This window comes from Capricornis sumatraensis, chromosome 1 (genome assembly GCF_032405125.1).
Source record: "Capricornis sumatraensis isolate serow.1 chromosome 1, serow.2, whole genome shotgun sequence".
Taxonomy (NCBI): Eukaryota; Metazoa; Chordata; class Mammalia; order Artiodactyla; family Bovidae; genus Capricornis; species Capricornis sumatraensis.
Window position 1 is genome coordinate 56,757,363 of NC_091069.1, and position 12,743 is coordinate 56,770,105.

The 12,743-nt window shown below is 40.5% G+C and overlaps 1 protein-coding gene across 2 annotated transcripts in view; it reads left to right on the top strand.

Moving 5' to 3' along the window:
- Positions 1-12,743, top strand: part of KCMF1 (potassium channel modulatory factor 1) — a 79,503-nt gene that overhangs the window by 51,683 nt on the left and 15,077 nt on the right. For both annotated transcript variants that reach the window (XM_068965817.1, XM_068965826.1), the window contains exon 3: positions 150-289. In XM_068965817.1, the coding sequence (XP_068821918.1) occupies positions 150-289 (140 nt within the window). The remainder of the gene's footprint in view (positions 1-149; positions 290-12,743) is intronic.

Below are 12,743 nucleotides of genomic sequence, written 5' to 3' on the forward strand. Positions count from 1 at the left end.
TGAACCCAGGGAGAATCCCATGGGCAGAGGATCCTGGTGGGCTGCAGTCAATGGGGTTGCAAAAGTGTCAGATATGACTGAGCTACATTTTTCTGTATTTTTTAAAAATTGGTAATTATTTCTCAATGCAGTTCCACTCTGTTTTTCAGATTTGTACTATGGTGGGGAAGCTTTCTCCGTAGAACAGCCACAGTCTTTTACTTGTCCCTATTGTGGAAAAATGGGCTATACGGAGACATCTCTTCAAGAACATGTTACTTCTGAACACGCAGAAACATCAACAGAAGTGGTAAGTGAAGCAGCCTTGTGTCTAAATCATCCGGTAAAGTACATTGTTTCTAACACAAGATAGAGCCCTGTCACTATGTTTTGCCTCCTGTTAAGTGTACTGATACTGTTTGCATGATAATTGTTAAAATTATCTCTCAACAGCAACTTTTACACATCCTGGGAAGGTGCATAGTGCCCCCTTCTTGTCCCCACTAGCCTTTCTTTCCCTGTTGCAGCTAAAAGCAAATGTGGCATCTTAACCAAATTCAGGCGCCTTTAGTAAATGCATGGTGAAAAGGCTTAAAAAACCCTGACTTGAAACGCACATCTCTGTCTCTTTTTAAAAAAAATTTACTTATGTATTTATTTATGGCTGTGTTGTGTCTTTGTGGCTGCGCGGGCCTTTCTCTAGCTCCCGCGAGCAGGGCTGCTCTCTAGTTGGGGTGCTTGGACTTGTCAGTGCAGTGGCTGCTCTTGCTGTGGAGCATGGGCCCGAGGGCTCGCAGGCTTCAGTACCTGCCATGCATGAGCCTGATAGTTGGCGGCTCCTGGGCTCTAGAGCACAGGGCCAGTCGTTGTAGAGCACGGACTTAGTTGCTCTGTGGCACGTGGGATTTCCCAGTCCAGGGATCAAACCCGTGTCTCCTGCACTGGCAGGTGGATTCTTCACCACTGAGTCACCAGGGAAGCCCAGCACATGGCTTTTTATAGTATTCTTGCTACCTGGTTGATTTCTCTTCTGTAAGGAAACATTCATAAGAAAATTTTAAAATCTTTAATCACATATTAAGTAGTAATCCACTGTCACATCTCACTGTAACATGTCATTGGCCTTACTTGGTTTTCATCAGACCATATCTCTTGCTTCTTAGGTCAAAGCTTTGAGCCCCTAGAAGTTCCTCCTACTTTGATCTTTGCCAGTGGCCAGGGACTCAGAAAAACACGAGTCTTGCCTTGAAAACATTGTAGATAGTTTACCTAACATCTGAGTCAGCATATTTCCAACTTCAAGAAATGATGCATCACCCACAAAGAGTCCGCTTCCTTCATTTCCCATTGGTACCAGTAGATAGAGTGAAGCAGGAGAGCTGGGCATATGGGATGGGACTTGGAGAGCTTGGGCACAGACAGCTGCACACTGCTTCAGCGCAGAAGCCCCTGAACGTACTCAGAACAAATTAAGTGAAAATTAAAGGTGGAACCAGATGTTTGAGCTCAGCAAGAGCCCCTCTGAGTTGTAGAGTCCCTACTTAGCCACTGTCGTATTCCATCTCTGCTACAGCCCTGCAGTTACAGCTGTGAGGTTCACTCTTATTGCCACGTACAGTTAATTTGATGTTAAAGTTGTTATAAGGTTTATAGTCCAAGCAGTCGGTAAATTTCCATTATGTAGTTCTCAAATCAAATTTTCCTAACAGCTCATAAGTGCTCTCATTTACACCTTGTGGAACCTCAGAACACTGTTGTAACTTTTGACTTAATTTGTTCTTTTTATTCTGCAAAGGTGATTTTGCTTCCTTCTGAAACAGTCCTAGATAACAGTGGGGAGAGTGATGATTTTGACTGCGTGTCTACCCTGTTTGCGTGGAAAAGTTGGAATAATTTCTCTTTGGTTTAAATTCTGTTATATTTGAATATTTATATATCATAATAAGGCAGGGTTTCCCAGTTGTAAACCAGGCATTCTTAAAATCATTGTATTAGCCAATAGACCCTAGTATAGTACTGTACTTTCATCACCCCACTGGGACAGGACAGTGTGTCCGTTTTCCATATCTAAAATTGGAGAGTTCAGTGAAAATTCAAGTCCTCTCCATGAATGAAAAACTAATTGTTCATTTTTTAAAATGAGAGATAACCACCAGCAGCTTTGCCTTTATTTTTCCAGAAAGTAAATACAATTTATTTGTAGTCCTTTGTACCTACCTGATACACGTAGTTTGAAAATTAAATGCCATCTACACATTGCTTTTGTGATCTGTCTCTCATAAGTTGTGTTCAGTTATATGCCTTGCTTTAGTTCCCCAACTTTGGGAACATAGCTCAAGGCAGTGGCCATACTATTTTTTTCATATTCGTATTTGTGGAATACTGTAAGGATTTCTCCCTCCTCATCAGCTCTTAGTCTGCATGAACACTGCGTCTACCTCTGTTCCCATTCATAGAATACCAGACATTTCAAAGTGAAAAGTAGCAAGCAGACGAGAATCTTTGGTACGAGCGAGCTTGATTCTTTGAACCAGGTAGGTCGTGTCCCAGATCCAGGGCTGCATTCAGCAGGTGTGCCACATGTGGCATGCTGCCGGGGTCTGTGCTTAGGGATCACTGCTGATAACATGCCAGTTAAGTGTGTTGAATGCCTCTAGGTATATACGTGAAGCATGTTATAAGCTCTGATGTGCTACAGTTATATGTAAATATCCACCTGATTTTACTATATGTCCCCTCTCAGCACCCTCCCTTCCTCTGTTTTGCCAAGTCATGGTAAATCAGACATCTTTGAATTCTGGAGTTCAGTAGCAGTGACTCATGTCATTCTGGTAGGTAAGGAATTAAGAGTCACGTAATAACTGTATCTCCTTTTCTATTCCTGCTTATATTTTTCTTTCTAAATGCTCAATGTGCTGTCCTTCTTTGCCCCTGCATTTACTGCACCGATCCTCTGCGCCACCAGCTTGTACCGTCCTCTGGGACCTCATTCCTCTAACCATCGTCCCTTTGGAACATTTAGGGGCAGGAGGGTATATCACTGCAGATGTTCCTGTCATCATTAGGGAGTGTTCACTGATGCCTGGCATAGCTAATATGAAAGTCTATGGAAGGTTGATAGCTTTGTAGTTCTCATCTGTATTTTTGCCTCATTTGTTTCAACTTGGGACTCTAACGCCCTCACCTAAGATTCGCCTCCCTTCTTAAGGTTAATTTCCGATTACTTGAGCTTTTGATGTGAGGATATGGAGGATTCTTCAAAACTAGATATCATGAAAAACAACACCTGACGTAGAATGCATAGTGAAGCTGATTAAAATTTTACAAGCAGATTGGGTATAATCTCAAGAGTCTTTTTATAAACACCAAATCTGATAAACAGTGTGGTTTTTGAAGTTAAGGGCAAGTTCTTAAAAACCCTTATAGTTATAAAGTCAGGTAGATTGGGACAGCTACCTAGCTTTTGGTTGTGGGAAGAAGTAAGAAAGGAAGTAGTATGTACTTATCAAAATCTATCAGCTGGTGGTAGAAGTGAGCACTAGAGGTCGAATGGGAGTGCAAACGTGAAGGATCTGCTGAGGAGGTGGCCAAGGAGTGTGCAAGAAACGTGGTAGGAAAGAAAGCCTTGAACATAAAAACATTAAGCGTGATTCCTGATAATTTTCTTAAGTTTCACATTTGCTCAATAGCACTGCAGCTTATTAGAAAGCCTTCAGGGATTTTTACTGTTGTTTTTTAAGTGAAATGTACCTTTACCTCTAATTAATGATATATAATTAATATTTCAGTTCTTTGTTTAATAAACTCTTGCAATTTTATATTAAGAATGTTCCATTTTAAAAGGTAAAAGCACTTTCGGGTTCACCAAAGTTGTCTTCTCACATCTAGAAATCTGTGTTGCAGCATATTGCGCTGTTCATAGGCACATCAGTTCTCTAGTATTCCCTGCTGCAAGCGTTTCTCTTTCTGATTTTCATTTGGCTTACTCTTTGTTTTCTTCATCTCCAGAAAGGAGCATAGGGCAGTCTCCTGCTTTGAGGTGCTCTTCATCCATGCAAGTGATACAGCCCCTCCCATTTTAGTGAAGACCTAGATGTTTTTGTAATAATAGCATGGTTGTATTGTGTTCCATTTACACCAATTTGATAAAAAAAATAATAATAAAGGGAAAAGAATGATTTTAGAAATTTTCCATAATCAGACTTTAGACAATTTTATTCTTTTGTGGAAACATGATGACTTAAAAGGTCTTTTAAATCTTTTTTAAGTGAGTCAGAATAATCGGTTTTAGCTGATAATTTATTTAATATTTAGACAATTGAATGTCAATTAAAAGGAATCATAGAGCACAGAATAGAAATTACCCTCATCATTGTGGTATTTTGTGTATAAACAGTTAGATGCATTTGATTCCTAAATTAAACAGGCAGGAAAATATTAGATGAAGTAAACTGCAAACCAGAATAATGTGACAGATATGGTTTATACATCAGGGCTATGAGAAGTTACATATTTTTTAGTTTTACATGGGACTTTTAAATTTTGACCATCAATGTAGTATCTATTTCATTGAAAGACCATTTTAATATGTAGACATATAGAGCTGATAACTTCCCAACACAGGTGTTTCCTCATTAGAACCAGTAATAGTGATGTAAGCCATAATTTTTACAAACCTGCTGATACAACCTTGTACATTTTCTTAAATATTATAATTGACTATTTACTCTTATAAGCAGGTAATCAAGAAAAATAAGCATTTAAAAGCCAAATACACTTTATTTTAAAAATAGGCTTTGACTTACTGTTACTGCTTGTGTAGTCTGCTTTTCTGTGAACTAACAATGGTATTTTATTGAATTAACATAGGACTTGAAAAATACCTCTGCTGCAGGCAGCTATCTTGCTGCTGTTCAACTGCACTTAGATTACAGAAGACTGGTATTTGTGTTTTTCATTACTTTTGATGCAGAACACTTTCTATTTTATAAATTACTTTTTTCTATCTCTAGTATTTGGCTAACTTTGCACATTTTTAATAATAGTTATTTTGAGCACATTTACTTGTTTAAAATCAGACAGTAGTAATATTCTCGCTTATTAAGGGTGGTATCTTTTTGCCTTTTCATACTGTTCATGGACTTCTCAAGGCAAAAAATTTGGAAAACTGCTCAGCAGTGGCCACAGGACTCGGAAAGGTTAGTTTTCATTCCAGTCCCAATGACGGGCAATGCCAAAGACTGTTCAAACTACCACACAGTTGCACTTATCTCACATGCTAGCAAAGTAATGCTTAAAATTCTGCAAGCTAGGCTTCAGCAGCTAGCTGAACCACAAACCCCTAGATGTTCAAGCTAGATTTAGAAAAGGCAGAGGAACCAGAAATCAAATTGCCAGCATCTGTTGGATCATGGAAAAAGCAAGAGAATTCCAGAAAAACATATACTTCTGCTTCATTGACTATGCTAAAGCCTTTGACTGTGTGGATCACAATAAACTATGGACAGTTCTTCAAGAGACAGGAATACCAGGGACAGGAACACCAGACCACCTTACCTGCCTCCTGAGAAAGCTGTATGCAGGTCTTCTTGCAATGGTTAGAACCAGACATGAAACACGGACTGGTTCCAAAAGGATTACATCAAGGCTGTATATTGTCACCCTACTTATTTATTTAACTTATATGCAGAGTACATCATGTGAAATGCCGGGCTGGATGAGGCACAGGCTGGAATCAAGATTGCCAGGAGAAATACCAGTAATGTCAGATATGCAGATGACAGCAACCTTATGGCGGAAAACAAAGAGGAACTGAAGAGCCTCTTGATGAAAGTGAAAAAGGAAAGTGAAAAGGCTGGCTTAAAATTCGACATTCAAAAACAAAGATCATGGCATCTGGTCCCATCACTTAATAGCAAATAGGTGGGCAAATAGTGGAAACAGTGTCAGACTATTTTCTTGGGCTCCAGAATCGCTGCAGATGGTAACTGTAGCCGTGAAATTAAAAGACGTTTGCTCCTTGAAAGAAAAGCTGTGGTCAACTAGACAGCATGTTAAAAAGCAGAGACATTACTTTGCCAACAAACATCGATCTAGTCAAGGCTATGGTTTTTCCAGTAGTCACGTATGGATGTGAGAGTTGGACCATAAAGAAGACTGAACGTCGAAGAATTTATGCTTTTGGACTGTGGAGGAGAGTCTTGAGAGTCCCTTGGACTGCAAGGAGATCAAACCAGTCAATCCTAAAGGAAATCAACCCTGAATATTCATTGGAAGGACTGATGCTGAAGCTGAAAATCCAATACTTTGGTCACCTGATGCGAAGAACTGACTCATTAGAAAAGATCATGATGTTGGGAAAGATTGAAGGCGGGAAGAGAAGGGGACGACAGAGGACCAGATGGTTGGATGGAATCACTGACTCAATGGACATGAGTTTGAGCAAGCTCCAGGAGATGGTGAAGGACTGAAAGCCTGGTGTGCTGCCACGTATGGGGTCTCAGAGTCAGACACAACTGGGCGACTGAACAACAACAAAGGGTGATATAGCCATTGGTTTCCCAGTAGATTTTTGAGTTGATATTGATAGGAGGGAAGGAAATGTTAGGAGGCACGTTGGGGATTCTAGGTTGTTCTAGGATAATTCTGTTTATATGGGTGTCATGATATTTTAAAAGATGTTTCTATGAGAAATTAGTTCCTTTAGGTGATGTGAAAACCAGAAGGGGAGTCTTTTAAAATGTTATGAGAATCAGATGATGACAGCTTTTCCAAGAAAGTGTCATGCCTAGTATTTCAGAAGACGTGGTTACCATGGGTAGGTTTTTTTGCTCTGTACCTTCCTCTGTGTTGATATAAACTCCCATAGGGGAGATGAGTAGGCTGTTTGCAGAATGGGAAAAGCACCCAGTATGAAGGGGAGTGCTGGGAAGAGAGCAGTGCATGTAGAGACATTAGTTTTGAGTGTTTTTTTGGCCACTGATTTGATTTCTTCTTTGTCCTGTAAAACACTGATTCAGTGTCCAAACAGCTAATTTCAAGGTAGTGCATAGTAATGGAGCTTCTTTTCAGAAGGCATGCAGAAAAATGTGTAGAAAGTGTGGTATAAATTAAAGATGGGAGCCCCCTGACAGCTGTTGGCAAATTGTAAGGTAGCTTGGAAGTTCTTGAGCACTTTTCCCCACCTTGTCTCTTCTTCTCCTGGTACCCCTTCTTTTCCCATTGTGCTCCTCAGGTTAAAAAAAAAAAAAAAAAAAGGAAAACTGGTTAAGAAAATTATTTAAGATGCCAGTCTTGGTATTCACAGCTGAGGTGGTTTTTTTCTAGGAAATCCTACCAGACTCAGCCTCACTTGACATCATTAAGCTCTGGAGAAGAGGAGCCTACAGAGCTGCTGTCATTGTCAGACTCTAATTTAAACTCATTGTAAGCAATATAAACCCTACCTAACTTAGGTAGAGTCATTTGTGAGTTTCCACTAAAATTGTCTCTGGCTTTGGGTCCAGCATTCCCTGTACCTATCCCCCTGTGGCTTGAAGGTGCTTACCAGCACCACCTAACAACACGAGATGCCTCTTTCCTTTTCTTTCTCTAAGCCTGCAGGTGAAATATGTAGCTTTCCCCAGGATGGATGAAAACAGTAAAGCTTTGTTGTTGTTTAGTCGCTAAGTCATGTCCGACTCTGTGACCCCATGGACTGTAGCCCATCAGGTTCCTCTCTCCAGGAATTTTCGAGGCAAGAGTACCAGAGTGGGTTGCCATTTCCTTCTTCAGGGATCTTCCCAACCCAGGGATCAAACTCAAGTCTCCTGCATAGGCAGGTGAATTCTTTATCACTGAGCCACCGAGGAAGCAACAATCAAGCTTTCATTGGGGTTTTTCTTCTAAGTGTTCATGGACATAATTGCCCACATTCAGAGTGACCTGTGAACAGGATAAAGAAATGGGACTGCTCTGACCACTTTGGAATTATTTTTCATTATGGCTAAATTGATGTTTTTTCAAGTTTTATGAGTTCCCAACACATCAGTATACACATGGAATTCTAATTTATGTCAGGAAACATGTTTGAAACCAAAACTTTAATTATTTAGTACTTTTAAACCATAGATAAAAATGTAAAGGAAAACTGAAATTTTTATGTTTAACAAAAACTCCCTAACATTCTAAATGCTGCTCTTTGGAAGCAGGCAACAGTCCCAACCCAAGCATTAAAATGGGAAAATGGAACTGAGGAGAAAAATAAATTCAGTACGAAGTAGCTCATACTTAATTATAAGTTAATTTGAGTGTTCCAGTGCAACAACAGAAAGCGAAATTATAATTGAGTTAAATAGTGTGCTCCCTCAGCTCTTGAAAGAACCTGTACTGTGTTGGACAGATGGCCAAGGTGCACGTAGCTACAAGCTAGATGCTTCTAAGAAGAGCCCAGAGGTTTATTGCCCATGTAGCACAGATTTTCCACTTTTTGTATCTTCTCAAAGCAAAACTTCACCCTTCAGCCTTATTTTCATTATATCTACAGTTCTGATCAGATAAACTACTTTTAAGTTGGCAAGAGAGCCGAAACCCTGGAGTTACCAGTTAGCCTTAGCAACTGTTAGCTCAGTAGAATGCCACTTCTGTTTTTTGTATGAGGATTAAAATGTAATGCATGTAAGGGGTTTTGTGTGTCATCGTTTTGAATTCTAATAGCTTCTCCAGGATCATCACTTTTCAGTAAAAGAAACTTTGTTTAAAACACCCCCACTGGGGACTTCCCTGGTGGTCCAGTGGTTAAGACTCTGTGCTCCCAGTGAGGGAACCAGAGTTCAATTCCTGGTTGGGAAACTAAATCCCACATGTATCAGTGAAGATCCTGCACAATCAAATAAATAAAAACAAAACCAGAAACACTCCCATTGTACTGCAGATGACTGGAAAATCTGCCTTACAGAATAAACCTAGGTTATTTCTAGAGGTGAATTCAAGAGCCGCTTAAAAAGGAAGACACGAATTGTGTCCCAGACATGCTGCTCAAGTGCTTAGTCGTGTCCGACTTTTTGCGATCCCATGGACTGTAACCCGCTGGGCTCCTCTGTCCATGGGGATTCTCCAGGCAAAGGTACTGGAGTGGATTGTCGTGCTCTTCTCCAGGGGATCTTCCCAGCCCAGGGATCGAGTCTCCGTCTCTTACATCTCCTGCATTGGCAGACAGGTTCTTTACCACTGTCACCACCTGGGAAGCCCCAGACATAAATTGTACCTAAATATTTACTCAGTAAATACTTAATTAGTTAATCCATGTAGCAAAACTACACAATATAACAAATATAGCCAGTCAGAACTTTAACTTTACCCAGTTATCTGGACTTCACAGCATAAGTCCTTTACTTAATGGAAATTAGGACCCAGTTGAAAAGAGCAGCACAGAAAGAAGTGTGGTTATTGTGCTTCAGGAGTTGCCCCTATCTTAAATGACAGACACAAGGCTTTACTTAAATGTTTTATTTGAATTTACTACATAATCTGTCTCTATATATTTTGTTTAAAAAAAGGAAGACCCAGACCAACTTTTAAAAGAGGCTATTTTTGGAAATGTCCTTTAGACACCTGGTTTGGAACTCAGAGCATGATAAGCATATAAGTTGGCAGAACACATCAAGTGGGGAGCTTTGTTTTTTGTTTTTTTTCATGAAGTGAACTTTGATTTCAAAGCTAGCTTGGGAAGGCCTAAGTAACCTTATGCTAGAAAGTTAGTGTAGTATTAACACAGGAGAATTATGTGTTCTTTCTTGTCTGATTACTGGAAGGAAAAAACACATTCACATAAAGAAATAAGCAGAGCTTTTCTGGAGACAGTAGAGTTACGGCAGCAGACAGCTTCTCACTGCACTTTGATTTTGCTTTAGAACTTGTCAATCCTCAGGGACAAGGGTATTGTGATCTTTTCAATCATGATTAACTTCATAAGTTGACTCACAGCTGTAATAAAGGAATGAAGAATGGAAAAGGAGTTTTCAAGAAATGACAGGGAAACACGGAGCAGGGGCTGTAGAAGGCCTTGTGTATGAGAAAAAGTGGGGGTGCCTGAGCAAAAGTTAACTGAGTTGTTAGCTCTAATTGAGGAAACCGGTAGAACACAGTATTTCCTTTACTCCACTCTTTGCCCCCAGACGGATAATGTTAGAAGGAAGGCTGTTCTAGGTCATGCCTGCATCAGTTATTAAGGACAGTTTGGAGAGGGAAGCATTTGCTGGTCTTACTCAAGACCCTGTATGCCCTTGTAGTTCTCAGTGTGTCTCTCCAAGCATTAACCAGGAGCATTGCTTCTAATACATCATGTGAAGTAGCGCTTTTTGAAGTCGTCAGATTCTGGGAATACAAAGCACAATGGCTGCCAGCATGAAAGTGAAAGTGAGGTTGCTCAGTCGTGTCCAATTCTTTGCTACCCCATGGATTGCAGCCTAAGCAGCTCCTCTGTCCAGGGGATTTTCCAGGCGAGAATACTGGAGTGGGTTACCATTTCCTTCTCCAGGAGATCTTCATCCCTGACCCAGGGATCAAACCCAGGTCTCCCGCATTGCGGCAGACGCTTTACTGTCTGAGCCACCAGGGAAGTCTGTCAGCGTGGTAAACTTAAAACAGGGCCTCTACACGCACCGTATGGCATGTCTAGAAAGCAAACTGGCTTTTCTGATACAACTGGAGAAAAATGCCAAAAGGAGTCAGGATTTTGTGAATTGAGGTAGCCCTTGAGAATGGGTGTTATTTCAAAAAGTGGACAGAATGGGAAGGAATGGCATTACTCAGAGGGAAGAGACATGAACCAGGATTCAGTGACAGAAACAACATGGTAGGTGGAGAGGATAGAGAGTCATCGATTGTTGCGGACTTGGGTGGGAAACAAAATCAAATGCGCCAAATGGGGCCAGATAGTAGAGAACCTTCAAAACCAGAGTATTTGTCCACCAAGGAACGACCTTGCTCCACCCTCATGCCATCTCAGCTCTCAATTGGGAAGGGAAGGATAGTAGGGTTTGAGTGATTCTCTAGTTCTTTTGAAACATGATGAACTTAAACATAGTGATTATGTTGATGAACATGAATCCAGAAAGGGTAGAATTTACCCCGAAGCATTTGCTTCCTGTTATAGGAGCATAATCATCAGAGAAATGATGCTTCAGACATCCAGTGTCATCAGAAAGTAATAGTAGATGGTGATGTAGGGAAATCACAGCCTTTGAACCTGTATTCTCAAAAGGAAAATGTTTCTCATGGATCTAAAATTAGAACAGAAAAAGAAATCAAGCTTGTGATCCAGAAACCTAGTCAAGAAGTGCTGATTGCCAAGGTGGTTATTTCACTTAAGGCATTTGCTGTTGAGAAGAAGGATGGTGTCCCAGGATCTGAGATGAAGGGCAGAGGCAAGGGGTCTGGGAAGATGGTGCATCAAAGTGGATCATCCTGCTGGTGGAGAAGGAGCCTGGCTCCTCAGCAGGTGCTGAGTGATTTGGTGAAAGACCAGTTTCTCTAATGCTGCAGTCTAGGTTCCAGGTTATATGCTGGATCATAAGCAGTTTTTTAAAATGCATTTTTCTGTAGCAGTAAACAAAACCGGCAAAAAAACCTATTGTGAAGTCTATCCAAAAAAGGGGAGGGAGAAAGGAAGAGAACTCACCATATCATAGTAACTTAACTCTTCCTCTCTTGTTTTAAAGCACTGAACAGAGCCAGACAGAGAATACCATCTGAAGGGGGTGTTCCAATTCAAGAAAGAGGCTGGGGGAAATCCAAACTTGCTTAGACTGGTTGCTAATTGTAGTGGGGGCTGGCTTAAAAGCAAGCTGATTTTTTTTTTTTTTTTTAATGCACATAACCTGTCATAGGGAAAAGGTTTTGTAAGTTCAGTAGTGACTTATACCATTTTACCTAATGACTTCAGGAGGTGCGTTCTAGACACTGGTCACACAGGTGACCACCCATGTTAAGGATTTGCACTGACTGGTTGCTCGCTGGCCATCATGCCCTGGGACCATATGAAAAATGGAAACTCCATTATGTTTTTGGCATGGGGTCTTACCTCAGCACATTGGTAAAGGCTCCCACAGATGCTGCAGATAAAAAGCAGGACTGATGGTGACTCAGTGGCAGGATGAAGCAGAGGGAGAAGACTCGAGGGAAAGCAAAGACTGAGAATATCAAGGACATTGTGAATAAGGAGGTAGGGGGGTAGCAGGGGACAACATTTGGTGTTTCACACAACAGGGTAAGTATTATTTTGCAATACCATTGTATATTTAAGCAGTGTTTACCAAGCTTTCTAATTATAAACTAACTGGGATCCTTCTCAAAAATACAGATTCTCAAACCTAGAATTACTTTCTAGGCAGGGGTCTAGGAAACTCTATTTTTAACAAATGCTCCAGATGAATGATATCCTTAGCCAAGTTTCGGAAACACTTAGGCCAATTCAGTCAGCCTTAATAATGTCAACAAATTGTTGTGATTTTTTAAAATTGTATTTTATTTTAGTATAGTTGATTTATAGTGTTAATTGTCATAATTTTGAGTTAATGTAAATTAATGGACTTTTCTTGTCCTAGTGATAGGTACTGTTGTATCATGTGGCAGTAGAATTATGATAAATATCAGTGTTGACAGACTCATAATTTTAGGGTCAGTAGCTTATCCTTTGTGTGGAATTTGCCTGTCTTGGGAAGTAAAGATGCACTCAGAGATATGCTGCATTTGTGCCCTTGGGTGCACAGTGGCATCTGCCCCTT